General features: G+C 40.0%; 1 protein-coding gene across 1 annotated transcript; it reads right to left on the bottom strand.

The window, feature by feature from the left end:
• Nucleotides 1-2,294: 2,294 nt before the first annotated feature.
• Nucleotides 2,295-16,022, bottom strand: LOC139830945 (uncharacterized). The gene is made up of 18 exons (XM_071819685.1): nucleotides 15,578-16,022; nucleotides 14,687-15,086; nucleotides 14,525-14,596; nucleotides 14,373-14,435; nucleotides 13,283-13,468; nucleotides 11,852-12,215; nucleotides 10,411-10,502; nucleotides 9,391-9,888; nucleotides 8,859-9,137; nucleotides 8,174-8,329; nucleotides 7,509-7,774; nucleotides 6,985-7,414; nucleotides 6,566-6,907; nucleotides 5,016-5,820; nucleotides 4,864-4,922; nucleotides 3,352-3,813; nucleotides 2,799-2,837; nucleotides 2,295-2,699 (listed from the first exon to the last, which is right to left on the bottom strand). The coding sequence occupies exons 1-18, from the start codon at nucleotides 15,946-15,948 to the stop codon at nucleotides 2,517-2,519; spliced, it is 5,067 nt and encodes a 1,688-aa protein (XP_071675786.1). The 5' UTR covers nucleotides 15,949-16,022; the 3' UTR covers nucleotides 2,295-2,516.
• Between the last annotated feature and the right edge of the window lie 1,508 nt (nucleotides 16,023-17,530).

Genomic DNA, 17,530 nt, shown 5'->3' on the forward strand with positions numbered 1-17,530 from the left:
CAACACGATAAGTTAGACCTTCTCACATAAATATAGAGAAGTAGAGAAGAAAATCCAATTATATCAGTTGTAGCAAAGTTAGAAGTATATCGAGAACACATGACCCAAAAAAGGTTAAGCTCTCAAATACTTAGTTTGACGATCAGGATGCGGCCATAATTATAAAAATATCATTAAAATTAAATGTCTACATGGTTCTATGAAGATTTTCACAAAATAATTGAACAAACTTTCGATAATGTATAGACAATGTATGATGTATATGATGAACATTGCAGACTCAAGAGATATATTAGTCAAGACTTTATTAATCATCGAGACCTCAAGAGGTCATTAATTTATTGTAATGAAATTAAGTAGACTTTGCAGACATAAATATTACAAAATCAGTAATAGCTGGCATAATTATGTCCCAAAAACATACATCAATTGGATCGAGTACAATTGATCGATATTATGTAAACAGAAGAATTCCACCGCTAGATACTAAATAGTGCACCAAAAAATAAAGCAAAGTGAGACTTTAAACGGTTTATACCATCTTAATCTGTGAATCAGATTCAAATTACATAAAAAAAGTACTGACAAAAATAAATGGCATGAATGCCACTATTTTTTTAATATATATCTAAGTGCAGGATTGGAATGCTCATCTCGAGTTTGTCATGTTCGCTAAATGTTTAACAAGACACGCTCATTTATCATTTTACACTCATGAGTCGTGACTTTTCTGCACTCTAACTACTGCAGCGGGGGCTAGACACTCATAGGTTCTTTTCTGTGTATGTATCCAACCATCTACCAAATCACACGCAGTTGCTTACATAATCTGTCTCGTTCTCTTGATAATATAAGTGAGGGATAAGCAAACATAGAGAAAACGTTCAAAGATAAATACACACATCATCTTTCATTAATAATTAGGTGGCATCCAACAACGAGGTGTGTCTAACTCATCCTTCCACCCCCTTTCATCATCAAGTTTTTGCTCACGGTATGAACCGCAACTTCCACCACCACCGAGTCGGGCACCACTAACAGTAACAACGACATCGGCGGTCGATGCAAGAGATGACATGGGTATTCACATGCAACTACTGTGAGAGATATGTAGGAAGTCTTCCAGCCCACTAGTGTTGTGTGACCACCAGAATATGCACACCGACGAGGAGCGCACGTAGCTTGCAAGTTGACAATAGACTTGAGACGCGACATTGGGGACCGAGGTGCCCTGTATTCATTCCTAGGGGCTTGATGGAACAAAGGTGTGTGTGGAGAGACGGGAACATTTTACAATGGAATGACTATTTTTGGTAGAATACGACTCAAGGGAAGCAGATGGAGAGAAATGGTGTCACGTATAGGTTGCGTTATGCTATGGTGGGCGCTGGCGGCACAGAAAGTATAAGGGATAGAGTTTTAAACTCACTTTATCTCTTTTTTCTACAAATATCAAAACGATATATCCAGATTTCAGATTTGGCAAATAAAGCATACAACTAATTTACGTATTGTACGTGCAAGTTTTGTAAAAAAAAAATATTTTTATTTTAGGCTACACAAAAAATGGAAATTTTGAGTAGCAAATGGATTTATTTTTCCTTTTTCACACCATATTTATTTTTGTGCAGCTGAAAATACCAAAGTTTTTACCGAAATTTTGGCAAATATATTCAAAACATGTGTATGTGTCCAACAATTTATTTTTTTGTAGGTGTGAACAATAAAGTGGTGTGTATGTATCCCACATATTTTATTGGTGTGAATTATAAAGTAAGAAATGAGTGGGGTCCATCGTGTGGTGTGGTGTCACTACCCTATTGGAGGACATGAGAAGAAAGGAGAGGGCAATGATTCTAGGGGGATTGTATATGTAGAGATGTTATGTATATCATTAAATTGTTGATATATATACAAATATTTGCTACCTAAATTATTTTAATTTTTGATCATTATTTACCAAAACGACTATAAGGTCATAGCCCGCTATAGCCGGGTTATAGCCTCAGAGATTGTCGGGGCTAAATGCAATAACCGGCTATTTTAAACTATGGATATTATGTGTCTATTTTTTCTATGATCATGAATTATGTTTACATGTGGGGTAAGAAAAACTTGAGAAGCACGTGCGGCTTAACTACACAGAATTTTATTTCCCGTTACAACGCACGGGTTTCCTACTGATGATATAAGTATGCAGGGGGCACATAACCAAACACGCATGTTGTTTACGCCCGCACATCCTAAAACCATCAACGCAGGCAACCACCTCGAAACCAAAATGACTCAAATCCTGTATCAACCCACCAGGCTCAATTGGGCCATGATTTAAGAAAAAATAAGAAAAATAAATCATATGAGTTTTGGACTAAGGGCTGAGCGACGGCCCTGCATTACACCATATGGAAAATACACTACGCAGCTAGCCTACAGATGACGAAGAATACGTTCACGGTAACATTTCACAATTGGACAAGGAACATTTTTCAAACTTTGCGCCCAAAACTAAATTTCTCTTATAACATGAATGTACTCGCTGGGTTAGCGAAGTAACGCCTTCTACGCTTGGATGGTTCTGTACTACTGCCCTGACTGAAAAGACTCTGTAATATGGTGGGAGCCACATGCACAGGTTCTCCGGACACGCGGACATAGAGGTGCCTATCAAGCGTCAGCTTTTTCAATATGGTCCTGCATGTCTGCAAAAATTATGAAGGAAATGTAATGAGGCAAAGATTAGCGTCGATCTTTCAATTGTTGATGATACTGGCACACATAGACAAAGTAGGGCACCATACCTGAGGATTCAATACTTCCATCTGATGGATAACATCCTCCTGACACAACAACAGCAAAGCATACAATCAAAACTCTAGAATAACAATGCTGAGAGATAAAGCGAACCATAAAGCGAACGGGAATGCGATTCTTGAGTACATAACATACTACAAAAGAAATATGCGACTTTTTGTAAGTGCCAAGTGTCACCATTTAAAAATGGTTACAGCTGCAGCCACGTGCACTCTGGATTTTTTTTCTCGAACAGTAAGAAAGGACACAAGCACAATAAAGTAGTTTGGGTCTCGTGTATTAGGATTACGTTTTTATAAAGCAGGGTGTTCTTTCGCAGAACCATTTTATAAACAAGTTCTTTGCAGTTATAAGGATTGTGAAAAGGTAAAGCAAGTTCTCTTGTGGATCTTAATAACATAATGCTTGGTCAAAATCATGACAAAACACAATTTATTAATATGAATTAGGGTCAATCCAAGAAATTCACAACTTGCTATGCTACACAAAATTCTCCCAGTTCATAAAAAGCAGATATAACTGACAAAAGTAGATACACACCTCTACTATTCCTGGGTACTGCATGACGTAGCCAATAATACGACGAGTTAAACCTTCGTAGACGGTACTATTTGTACTGCCGTCACCATTTATCCATGGTAATATAGGGTGATAGATATGCCTTTCACAAGCATGGTGGCAATCACTCTCCCTGCTGTCTTCTGATGGAGTAGACATTGCTTCCTTATCTCCTGGATTTTGACTGCACGTATGAGATGAGCTCGACTTGCGTTGAACACTAAGAACTGTGACAGTGTGCCCATCACCAAGCATTTTTACAGTTCCCTGCTCACTAGACATGGCATGCTTCTCTTTCAGTATATTTTCCGCGCCTCCAGTCTCCCCTAATTGAGAAGCTGGATCTCGTGAACAGCTGCAGTTGCTGTATTCTGCAAGTGTGCTTAGATGATACTTTGATTTATGTAATGAGTCAACGATCTGGAAACCATCATACGCATTGACCTACAAAGCAATTGAGCACACATGGTGACTCCCATATGAATAAACAGGAATGAAATTACAGAAGCCATGGACAGCTTCTAATTTACGAAGTGATGAAATAAACAGGGATGAAATAACAGAAGCCATGGACAGCAATTGAGCACACATGGTGACTCCCATATGAGTAAACAGGGATGACATAACAGAAACCATGGACAGCTTCTAATTTACGAAGTGATGCATTGCTCCAACAACTCAAGGCTTCATCTCAAAAAGGAAAATAACACACATCAAAGTGTGAACAGTCCATTTGGCTGCTGAAGATCAGCCAAGTACATAGAACCACTAAAATCCTTAAAAGGCAAAGGTAAAACACTTGGTTTTAGAACGCGGCGTGGTCTGCACTTGGCTTTTCTCCATCTTACCACATCCGAAGTGCCTAGCATGTACAAGATCCTACATTGTCTCACATGCATTAAGCAGATATATGCCCCCTCTGTTATTTTTTATTTATTGTCTCGTAGATCAGCAAGGTCGCCAATAGACATGCTTGTCAAATATGAAACCATTTTCATTTGACAAGCCAAATAGTTTACGAATATTAGGAGTCAAAACATCAAAACTTTGACAGGACGTATTGGACGACGGAACATTAAATAGGACAGATGGAGTACCATTTATATACCGCCATCAATTAAGTTTAGAACAAACCAATATCAGAGTATCAGTACGAGAAGTATCTGAATTGAAAGCTAAACTTTCCTCATTTTAGTTTCATGTTTTCTCAGTTATTTCACTGGCATGATCATAAGTTGTAGCAGAGTCCTACAACCAACAGCAGACCTACATTTTTCTTAACTATGTTACCATCTACAAATTTCTATACATAGGAAGAAACAATATGTACATGGGTAACAAGAATACAAGATTATACCAAAACACAGACACAATAAATAGTCACACCTAGGAGTAGAATGAAGTGAATTTCAGTTATCACCTTGATAAACACTAATAAATCTGTAGATAAATATCTAGACAACTAGTCTACTATACACAAGTTTACAGCTTTACCTCCATGGCCAGATGAAATCTCTTGAGTGTATGAACAATCACATCAATTAACCGTGTGCCTGCAGTGCATAAGATCAAACAGGAATGAATTATACCTCCCCAAAACAAAGACTGTACCTTATGCAAATGTTTATTCATGAGACAGCAGGTACCTAATGGGTGCAGTTCCTGTGACAATTCTGTCAGATTAACTCCTCCTTCGCCACCTTGATGAATAACACAAAATGCATTTCTGAACAGATCAGAAGACAATATGCATGATTCAGTTTGATTACAAGATGATGACTGTAACTGATCAGCATATGTTTTCATAGCATCCCAAGGCCATCCGTTATAAGAGTTTTCCAACTGAGATTCAGACAGCATACGCCGACATGAACCGGAGTTATTTAAATACAGTAACGTGTTCTGGCTCTCAGCCTGAGCATCAACATCATTTCTGCTCATTTCCCTGGCTGAACTAAAAATAAGGCACTCTTCGTCATGTAACACTTGCGTGAGATGGCTTGTTTGAATTTCCTCTTGATTTAGAGCAACTTGGATACCAGAGAAACCTTTCTCGCGGCGATAACAAGGTTTGTGTTTCTTAGTTGCACTGCTTTCCTGTTCCACCATATCAGCCTTGCGTTTGTGAATGGCATCGTACAGTCCACTGGAATCTTCAACCAAAGAATTAGAGCCATTAGGCCCATCAGTGTCACCAACTCCTTCGCTTGGCAAGGAAGGTGAAATGGACAACTCTCCTAACCAAGCCAGAGAAAAGAGATGAACAATTTCCCCACATTCTACTTCTGGATACAAATAAATTCTATCATCAGTAATGTTCTTTTGCTGCCTTATAAGCCATTTAGAAAATTCAGAAGCCTTTTTTCCTGAACCAAATGGGAAGGGTGACTGAGAAGCCTCTAAGAAGAATTTCCGTGAAAGGGTGTATGGCTTTGTTCCATTTCCACTAACCTGCAAAGCATGGGGAGGAGTATGAACAACGATACAAATTGGGAGAGAGTATGAATAAAAGCACAAAAAACTGATGTCTTAAATCAAATTACACTTAAATCAATCTGCCTGCTACAGCTCATTACAGAACTGAATGAACCCTATCATTCCTTAGGTTGATGACAGTGAAGACACAGAATAGACTAATGATCATTTGCAGATGTTAGGAAAAAAGATTATTCAACGTAGCTCCACTGCAAACTCAAGTGCTTATACCACAGTAACAGTAAAGGCTGTAAATTTTGAACTACACGACATAAACATAAGTGTGTGCAGCACTGATCACCACATAAATAAATCGAGACGACGTTTGGGCAGGCAATCACATTTGAATATTAAGATTTCGGCTTTAGAATGAATTTCCAGTTATCAACATGAGAACCCAACATGTACTTCAAAGATGCACCCCGACCGAAAGCTTATATTTGTAGATGTTGGTTATGAAGTTACTTTCCTAATGGGGGTTTGTGATAGGACCATGTTTCAGACGAAAGTATAATTCTTGTGATTGTAAACCATAGTTACCAAATTTTAAATCCTATGAAACTGCTATTTCTAGGTACGACTATCTCTATAGTTTTCTCACAGCAAGAAATGAGAGAAAAACGTCTAGGTTCACATGCAATGAACCAAGAGCTGAGCTGAGTTCAGCATACTGAGGAATAGTAGAGACTGGATAAAACTGCATAAGTTAGCAAATACTAACCGTGAACTTCTTCTCGTTGAGAAAGGAAAAGGCAGCGACAATTTCACTCTCTGAATATAGCTGGAGAGTTGCCGTTAAAGAAGCTTGTACTTCTGATCCTGATGATGTGCTGAGAAAAACCAACTTCAGAAGCTCTATCGCATTTGCAACTGCTAAGGATTTGCATCCATCTCTTCTAGTAATTTCATCTTTGTTGACCTTAATGACCTTTTCATGAGATATACACGGTACGTCCACGCTTTTACTTGCATGCGATGCATTTGAATGTCTAGACAACTTTGCAGGTTCACGTGATCCAGTTTCTGGAATTACAGTGGTTGTACTTGTTGCACCTTGCATAACCTGATTAATTTAAGGTGAAAGACTGGTATTAAATAAGACATAGGTTGGCAGTCGAGATTAAATAGACAATTACTTACCAGCTCTTCGTGCCCACTTGGAATTTCCTCATTGACATTATTATCATTATTGCTCTTTGCATTATTATGCATAACTTCCCTGGTGTGGTTCAACTTTTCTACTCGAATGAATTTAAGGACTTCATCAAGTGCATTTTTTATTTCCGGATCTTCAAAATAATCCCAATTTAATATCTCAGAATCTGAATCTTCACAGTTCCCATGGCTAGAATTGGAAATATGGGAATGGCATTCGCTCACTTTCGATCTCCTTCCCTCTCTGAGAAGGCTACATATTCTCATTACAGCTTTTCTAACATTTATGTTTTTATTTAAGTATGCCATCCTTTTACGACATGTATGTGGTGCAGCTGGAAGATCAGAGATAGAGTTCCAATAACATTTGGGTCCGCGTGCTGCACAAAATCTAGTGTATACCATCAGCAGTTTTCTGCAGATAATAAAACTAATCAGGCTCAGCATCATTGAAAACATTGTTTAGCTCTAATGGCAAGGTCTACCGTGGATACAGAATGAAACTATACCTGTTAGACTCATACGTCCACTGGAATTTTTTACCAGCGGATGTGGATGATGCAGAAATGCTCCCTGGTACTTCGTCATCCTGGGTAGACTGGGCTGGTAGCTTTCCAGCAGAACCACTGGCTTGTAATTTTTGTTTAATAAGCCTTAGGGTAACCTTATTAGATCTTTTCCTTTTCTGACAGATCGATCCAGAACTAGCTCCTTGCTGCTTCTGAGTCGCGTGAAACCTGGGCTGTCTATTCTGAGAGGACGAAACACACAGCACCTACATTAATAGAAAAAGAAGTTGCTAGTCAGAAATACTGAATATGAACTATAAACGAAACAGATCAGACATAACAATATTTTAATAAGGATAATTAAACAATCAGACTAGTGATGGAGAGGATGGTTGGTCAAACTTGTCAAACTTTACAAAGTTTCACTTTGACTAACCCAGAACACAGGGTTATTAAAAACGGAGGGGGTAATTAATATTGGTCAAAATATGCCTTCCACGTACATGATTGCCCAGTTTTCCTGAATATGGACTGCCCAAAATCACGAAGTGAAAAGGGACTAACACAGAAGTTAAATAAATAAATAGTGCAGAGCAAGGTCAAATGCTTATCAGACTGGTCGTGCAGATCACTAGATGAAGATGGAGGGAAATTCAAAAGCATACCTGCTCTACAGAGAGATTCAACTCTCTTGCAATTACAAGACAATCTTTGAAAGGAATTCTTCCCTCCTCACTAATGTTCACAATACGCTTTTGTAACTCCAGCCGTTGCTCCATAGTCATCACTCTGCGAGAACTCCATGAACGAGGATGAGAAACCTGCAAGAAACAGGGTATGATATAGAACTCAATAAGCTAGAAGAACGGCAGACGCCAGACAATATTGTTTGAAGCAGATAATGATGGGTTTCCAGAGTACATATTGGAAAAAAAAAGGGCAATCAGTAAATGCTTGCAGGTGACAATGTATATGGTCAAGAAGAATGTAGAAGCAAGGAATTAGAAAGCACAAATCAGTATGAAGATATCAAGAACCTGGAAAGCAAGTTAAAGAACTCTGATACTGACTAGAGTTAGGCAGCAGCAATGAAGCACTCAATCATGCATACTCATGGAGCAGTTAACAGCAACAGCGGTGGCGAAATATGATATGAGTTCGTATAGAGGGTAAAATTGGAAAGCAACAAAACTAACAAACAAGACGGCATTGCACATCCAAATGAGCAGGAACATTCTTTGCGAGGGTAAAAAAAGCATATGACCATTTGAAATGGTAACAGGTAGACCAAAAGTACAATGTTACTACTATGAGATAATATTGCAACGATGTATAGCAATGATTACAAACCTCAGGTACAGAGCAGCCAGGGAAGGCACTCAATGGTTCAGCAAAGCCAGCTGTTAAATAGCAGTACTCTAATGTTTCCCAGTAAGCACCAACAAACTCCTGCTTTGAAAGCACAAAATCGTGCCGAATTTTTGGATGATGATTCACATTAACGTAGGATGGTGGAAGGATTCTTCGTGTAGGTTCCTCAATGTAAGGCCTGAGCTCCATTGCATGTGTAGGCACAGCGTCTGATGGTACACCCCACTCATCTACAGGTTCTTTTGCAAATTGGACCAACTAGCAAATATAGCCACACAAGTGCAGAACTGAGTCAATACAAATACGCTTCATCCTAGTGAAATAAGATATCATGCAGTCTGAAATGCAACAATCATGAACTTGAGTTCACAAAATAAGAACATGCAGCAGGCAAATATCAACCTAAAATAACTTCATCTTTGTATTCTTCTTACCTTAGTTTGAAAAAAAACACTCAAGTTTCTAAATTCTCGCAATGTTAACTGCAACCACTAAAGAGAAAGAACATTACCTTGAGCTTATCTAAAATGTTAATTAAGCGTGAGAGTCGGCCCTTGGCATGAGTATCCATGAGCTGGTTGTATTCCTTGGGAGGAATTTCTGAAAGCACTTTAGTTATCATGTTATCGATCTTCTTCGCTGATCCCACAACTTGTAGAAAAAGTTCGATAGGCATTTCATTAATAGCTGCTGCCATTGAAAATAAAAGACATGATTGATTAAGGTCCTTGTCATGATGCTCTCCTTTGGAATAACCAGATGGCATGCAGCAATTTGGCAAACCACTAACATAAATCCACAGAAATTTATGGAACAGCTTCGCCCGAATCATTTTCGCACCTATGAATCCATTGGCATACATAGCTTCTGTTACTGATGATTTGCTGCCCTCTTGCTGAAGCTTATTCAAAGTGCGAGCCAATGTCTTCCTATCCATCATTTCTCCATTTTCCTTTTCGAGCCTCTCTAACCATTTATGTAATTCCACCTTTAGTACAAACCTCTTTTTCTGCAAAAGAGACGAGGGTGTTACAGAACAATGGAAGGCAACCAGTCATGCAAGGGTGCACGGTCAACATGTGCATCCACATGACTGTGCATACACAAAAGAACAAACGATGATGGTCCTTGCGAGTCGGACTGAGATAAAACTATCAAGTGCTTCATTCATTACAAATAAAAACAATGAAGAGGAACAAATAAATGATAACATGAAACATTGTAAAGAATAAGAGGATATTAGTATTGTATGTTCTTATAAACTGTACAATTGCACAAAGTTATGGTTTCAATTGCATTTACCGAGCTCATGTATGCAATAGTGATGCAGCTAGAAGTATGTAAATAGGACACAGACAATATTAACACTCCTGTGAAGTGCATCAAGTCGAGAGCAAGATAACCTTCATGCCTTGATGCCACAGATCAAGCACTTAGTCTCCGAGAGGTATAAGAACAGTAATATACGACATTTGTATTTTAACAGATGGTTCATATGAATAAAATGGATGACGGATACTTAGCAGGCAACCTTCAACATGTGTAAAATCCTTCTTTGCCGTTGATCATCAGAAGTTGAAGAGGGGAACCGATGCCTCTTGTTACGACCCAAAGCAAGTGTATCTACAAGAGAAGAGAAAACATGTGATTATCTACATTGAAGTGACCTCTTTTGGGAGGAGGTTGCCCAAAGGGCTTATAGCATAGGCGAGGGGCTTTTGCAAGCCTTTTTTGCAAATATTTTTTCTATTCTATCTAATTGGGTGGCAGGATCGACTGCCTTAAAACTCAAAAAAAAAACCAAAATAGTGACCAGTATTTTCTCTCTGCAATCTATCCATATGACCAGAACATGTGGCTTTGTGCAAGTTAATCATTTTATTAGTAAGTCCCTCATGTACTTTGAGATTCAAAATTTGTGTACAAACATTTATTCAGAACGAAAAAATATTGGTTGACTGGCACAAAAGTGGTACCAACTGATTCAAATCTGAAAGTTCTTTAATGTAACCATATGGTTTTACAGTTGCTATTAATATTCTGTAAAAGAAATTAATGGTCAAGATTAAATAAGACCATTCTAAGTCAAACCACGCCTTAGAAAAAAACAATGCAGACAAAAAGGGTCACATATAAGTCAAAACAGGAAATTGTTCGCAAAATCAAGATTGACACTTTACCTCTTTTTGGCTGAAAAAGGTGAGCCCACATAATAAACTTTATTAAGAGAAAAAATAATCACAAGAGAAGGGGAGCGTACACCGGAGCAAAAGGTTACAGACTGTCTAGCCAACTAATGAGGGGGGCTCTATAATGATCCTTCATTCTCTAAGAAAGAAGGAAAATGTCCCTTTTGAAAGAGAAGGACCGAGGGCACAAACTAGTTAATACATTGTCAACAAAAATAGCGTTCCTAAGCTTCTCGATAGACCAAGTTGCAGTAGCAAAAGCTTCCATGAAGGTTTGTTATAAATGAGTTTGGCAGAAGAGAGCATGGCAGTAAAATCCTGATCATCATTGAGCTTGCTGAGTGGGGACATATTAGGTGGCTATTGCCTAAATGTTGCAAATGTGTGAAAATCATGACTAAAAAGTTTAAACTATCTGAAAATATAGGGGAAGCCGTGTTCTAAATCTCTGCAAATCTCATTGTATTAAGTGAACAGAGATTGCACTGTTCACAAAGTATATGCCTTTTTCAATCTCACAAATGCAATTGATTTGATCTTCACTTTTGCATGTTTTTAGCATATACTGTTCCATATGTACAATAAATTTGGGAACTCATGCACATGATTTTTTCGTATCTATGAGCTATCGAAACTCAAACTTCAAATCTAAAGATAATTCGAGTTCTAGACAGTAGCACGGCACAAATAGTAATCTTATGGCAGCGTGTAGTTCCCAAACAAATTTAAAGCACAGAGTCTTAGAGAATACACAGTTAGCAACAAAAATTTAGATAGCTTTACCTTTTTTGACTCCAAGACAAGCTTCATGGTTGCTTTGGAGGTAATGTCCAACTGGTTCATCGTGGCATTCCTCTTCAAACATGAATTTGTTATTAACAACAAGGTCACCATGCAGGCTATCAGGTCCTCTAGATGGAACTAGTGACCATCCATTGGAACAGCTGGCATTATCATCTGGGAGCCTCTCGATACTTTGCAGATCAGTAGCAGATTTGTAGTGCAGGAAATCTTGTTTAGTCCAAACTCGGTCCTGAGATATCTTACGTTTAACTTCGCGGACCAAAGTCAAATTTAATCTTTCGCACATGGATGACACACGTTCATGAAGCTTTCTTGAATTCTTGTGCCCAAGACGTTTGCCAAGCTAATTGGATGTTATATGAGAACATGAGTTAATATTCAAGAAATTTAAAAAGTAAGATGCCACAGTAGATGCGATAAACAATGCAAATCCATATTGCATAACGATGTGTATCAAAGCTACCCTATATATTCAACCCCCACATACTGTTGAGTTCATAGTGCAAGATTGTTTTGCCGCATGGAGCTATGTTTACCACAATCAGATGAATATTGTATTGCCAAGAACATACCATAAACAAAAAATCATGTGTCATTTAAGTGGGGAATAAATGAAAACTCAGATAAATTTGCTAAAGGCCATGCAGTTAGAAACAAGAAAAAAAGTTGTCCCACTGTATATGAGCAAGGAACAAGCCACAAATAAGTCTGCTAATAAACATTAAGACACCCATTTATATCCAATTATGCCACAAACAATGGACGGCACTACGATTAAAAAAAATTAACAGCTGTGGGTAGCAAACTAGCAATGGGTAGCCTGCAGGCTTCTATACATGTTGTGTTGCTGATAGTATTACAAACGTAGAAAGTTCTCATTATCAAATCTGTTATAACACATCAAAAAATTAGTTCTAAACCCCATTTTTAGTCCCACTAAAGGTAAAAAAATGAGGTTTATTAAAGTTGTCCCACTAACGTTGGAAGTTCTCACTATCAAATACTAGCAATGCAAACCATATAGGTATTGAGAAAGATATTTAAGTGGATAAACACTATCAATTCTATTATAACATAAAAAAATAGGTTTAAAACCAAAGTAGGCTGCAAAAAAATAGTTTTCAGGAGCTGTTCTACTCCTATCCTGACATCAGAAATTATTGATATCCACCAAGTTGCTAAATTAACTAAGCAGTTGCTAAAACAACAAATCTGTCAGTATTTCCATCTGGTAAGTACTATCCAAACTCAAGTATTCAACTATCAGAACACAGGAGGACAACATGTATGTGTTATAACTAGAAATGAAGCAGACTAGCACTGCAGTGCGAAGAAATATAGAAGGCAGTATCAATTTTCTGAAGGAATGTAGCGCACCGTGTTGCGAAATTGGAAGGTTCAGAGAAGTACCTCAACAAGAGTAATACCTTTTGACCCTTGAGCTTTGATCATATCATATATACACATATCTAATGGAAGCTCCATGACTTGATCAGTTGCCTGGTGTTTCTGGCCAATTTTGTAGTCTGGGATTGTACTTCTCGGTTGAAACTCAACTGGATCAAATTTCTTCAACAGGCGTAAACAGCGAACAACCTGAAAAGAGTCTCGCTAGTTGGTTGACAAATTACGCAATACAACAGAGTAGTCCCTCCGTCACAAAATATAAGGCGCACTATTTTTTATGTGGTCTTTGATGCTCATTGACCACTAATATACACTAATTAATATGAATGAGAATGTATAAATGGTATCGTTGGATTCGTCTTGCAAAATTATTTCATCTCGTATATTACTATACTAATTTTATGGACATATTATAAATAAAAATCATGGTCAAACATGTACGGCGTTGACCAGCGAAATTTAAGGTCGCTTTATACTTTGGGACGGAGGGAGTAATAGATTACAGCATGAGTGTAGCATGGCAGCTGAATATTCTGTGAAGTCTTACACCAAATATTATTATATAGGCAATACATAGTCAAGCTACAATTATAAGTTCTTAGTTAGCTATCCATGGTTTGGTTGTTTTTTAAATATGCATGACTGTATCTGCTGCCATGCTGGTCTCTAGTCTGGCCTTTCCTGTCTTCAAATTGGAGGGTAATGTCTTGGCTCTGAGGTTACAGCTACACCACCTGCTCTGCTTCTGTTTGATTTATAAAACACAAACCTCGGACCTGGGGGGGAAGGGGGGGGGGGCTATCGCACCATTGAGCTAAGACAAAATGCAAATTTCTCGTAGGACCTGAACAAGGGTATTGAATAGTGCTGGTAACTGTAACTAATATGGTCTAGCACTCTACCGTTACTGGAGATTGCAGGAAGAAAAGACTTCCAACGGACAGATGGTTTGTTAACTACAAATTCAAATCTTCAAATTCCAGCTCTTGACGGGAAGCACCAAGAACCACAAAAATGATCTCAAAATATATTATACAATGACACAAGTAATAACTTAAAATTACTTTCAAACATGAGGAAACATTAGCATCACCTTATCATCAACTTCGGCACTGAATTCTTCGACAAGCTGTGCGTCTATTAGCTTATGCAATACCTGAAGAAAAAGAAGTCCCAAAACAATCTATGAAGAGGGAAACCGGAAAGTAGAGAATATATGCAGTACACCATCATAAATATACTTACATTTCTCCATGCTCTATGTCCATTTGCCATCTTGTAATCTAAATGAATTTTTATGTCTGACACAACAAGAGCCTATCCGGAAATAACTGCACCAGGTCAGCAAGCGTGCAATCATAAACGAAATACAACAGGGTATCAAATGGAAAAAAGGTAAGAGTTGACCTTTCCACTGGCATTTTCAAGTTTGTCACATATGGCTTCCATTGCTGGAAGATAATCATGAACGGATATGTCATTCTTGAAATTTACACCAAAAGCTCCATCTTCTTGCAAAGCATCTATATTGGCCTCTTCATTGGGTTCATTAGTCCCCAGCTCTGTAATCTCAATTCTTTGGTGTGAATTCATGTTCATGCCTTTGGCATATCGGGACAGATATAGTGAGTTGGTGCTAGTAACCTTCTTATTCCGTGAAGCCTCAGCCCCATTGTCTTTACCCTTTATGATAGTTTGTTGGCTAACTATCAACCGTTGTGATGCAAGGCTCTTTACAATAAAATGAAAGTTCTTTGGTTGCATGTCCAATTTCTGGGCTAGATCTCTCTGTGTTACACAACAAGTCCTATGGCAAAAAGTAAACAGGAAGATGCATATTATTGCAGGCGCTGCTATTAAAGTCATAATATCTTATTGCCTATTTGCAAACACATTATGAAAACAAAAGACAAGTTACCAACCAAAGAATAAAAGGCCAATAATTATCATGTTGGAAAAATTTTATTATGCTAATTTACAGATATAATGTGTGCCGATGTTCAAAAGCATTTGTAGCGTAATAACAATTCAATGTTTAATATGCAATACACCCTTAGACGTCGGCGGTTAAATTTGAGAAAATGAACTTTAAGCTACCTATAAACTTGGCAACTGAGACACTGGACCTCAAACTTTTAGCAGTCGACTTTAATCAAAACAAACCTACCACATGACTTGGTTAAACTTAAGAAACAGACTTTAAATGTGCTAAAGTTAGCCAATGTGCCAATGTGGGACTAAAACTTATTTGGCTGGCAAAGAGTGATAGTAAGTACGAGAGAGAGAGAGAGAGAGAACCTGGCTTCCCCGATATATTCTAGCGTCTTCCTCTGCGTGTCAGATAGCCTCGAAGAGGAGTGGCGGTGGTCGTACAGCCCGAGGAAGTTGTCCCTGAGATTCGGGGTGGCGAGCAGTAGAGCGCCACGCCGCTCGGCCACCTCCACGTCCTTGTCCGGCAATTGGACGAGCCGTGGCGGCTCACCGTCCACCAGGTTGATGACAGGGAGCGCCATGAGACGGGCAAAGAGGACGCGCTTGACGGGTAGGTCGGGGGGGAGGCCGGCCACCTGGAACGCGCCGGAGAGTGCGGGCCAGAGGTCTGCCACTGGGAGGCCGACAGAGAGGCGGGCACACACCTCCTCCAACGCCGCCGAGACGAGCGCATCCATGCCACCCCACCCCAGTGCAAATCGATCGAGAAAGTAGAGCAAAGCAAGACAGAGCAAAACGGAATCTTTCCTTACCCTTCTGAGGCCTCGTTCGGTTGCGCGGGTTCAGAACCACTAGTGGATCAAACCACGGGAGAGTTTGGGTGAACCCCAACAGATCACCCGAATCCCCCGTAACTCCTCTCCCTGTATTCCCAACTAACCCGTGCTGTTCGGTATCATTCGGTTAATCCCCGCAGACAGCAGGCAGCACAAGTCAACAGCACGGAGTTGGAATCGCCGGATTTACCTCGCGCCGCTCGGTTGGTCGCTCTGCCGCCGGTTGGAGAGGGAGGAGGGAGTGAGAAGCACGCGTCCTTGATCTGCTAAACTGGCTACACGCTGGCGTTCGTCAGCCCCCGCCGCCGCACTGCCGACCCTTCCAGATCGCCAGAGAGAAATAGATCGGGGCGAGAGGAAGACGAGACAGTCGTACCGATTCGGGGATGTGTTCCACGGGCTAAGGGTCGTGTGTGTATTTCCCGGCGAAACGAAGGGGATTGAAGGGAAATAAGGCGGGGTCGAATTCCGGACGGGGTTAACCGAACATATCTTACAAGAGCGCCGGGATTAAACCACCGTGAGTCTGATCCCCACTAATCCACGCGGGTTTCGACCCGATCCCGGCCGGGTTGGGATGAAACGAACGAGGCCTCAGCGGGAGAGAGAACCGACGCGGGGATCTGCAGTAGTCAGCGGCACCGGGAACGAGGACCAAAGCGCCGCCGATCTGGCGACTGGCGGCGGTGTTATTTTCTCTTGGGAAAACTCGCTACAAGACAGCATTATTTTCCGGCGTTCGCCGAAAACCTAATCTCTCCTATAAAACCCGCTAGGGTACCCGCCTCCCCAGGGCATCCTCAGGCGCGCGTCGATCCGGACCATCCAATCGCGTTGCTACAGTAATTTCCCCCGCTCGTTTCTACAGTAATCTGCTACCTCACGTATGAGATCTACATGTTTTATTTTCATGTATGCTTCAAATCAGTGATTTGCTACCTCTTGCTCTGTCCTTTGATTTCCTTCGGTTGTGGCAATGGTGTAATCGAAGAGTTTGAGGTTGCTGTTGTTGCTTCTGATTTAGGCCGGACGAGGAAGACCATGCCACAGCGGACGACTTGCTGCTCCTTCATCTCCTCCCCTCCACTCAGTTGGGTGGCCAGGAGGTGCAGCGAGATGTCTTGCACCGGTGATGCGCAATGAGGAGATGGTGGGGACTTGAGGCGTGCTTGCGGCGGCGACTCCCTTGACAGTGCGGTGTCCTTGGTCAGTCCTGGGCGACCTTCCCAGCAACCTCGCCATCTCTGATGTGTCCCTAGGTATATCAGCTCCCATCATGATTTATGCTCAGTTTTAATCTAGATTATCGGCTCGGCGGTGTGTGGATGTTGTTGATTTTATCAAATCTGGTAGCATGGTTGCTGTGTTGTAGATGAACCTTGATGCATAACTGTAGTTGCTGATTAACTAAAAAATGTGAATATGTGCAGTTCTACGATTCAATAAATGTTCTTATTCTACAAATCACCAAATATGTAGTTGC

Source organism: Lolium perenne, chromosome 5 (assembly GCF_019359855.2).
Source record: "Lolium perenne isolate Kyuss_39 chromosome 5, Kyuss_2.0, whole genome shotgun sequence".
NCBI classification, from domain to species: Eukaryota; Viridiplantae; Streptophyta; class Magnoliopsida; order Poales; family Poaceae; genus Lolium; species Lolium perenne.

Excerpts from the sequence above, each read along its gene's own strand:
- LOC139830945 (XM_071819685.1), bottom strand. The coding sequence starts at position 15,948 with ATGGATGCGCTCGTCTCGGCGGCGTTGGAGGAGGTGTGTGCCCGCCTC. Across the intron at positions 7,415-7,508 it reads TGGACGTATGAGTCTAACAG|AAAACTGCTGATGGTATACA; the intron begins GTATAGTTTCAT and ends TATTATCTGCAG. Across the intron at positions 6,908-6,984 it reads CAAGTGGGCACGAAGAGCTG|GTTATGCAAGGTGCAACAAG; the intron begins GTAAGTAATTGT and ends TAAATTAATCAG.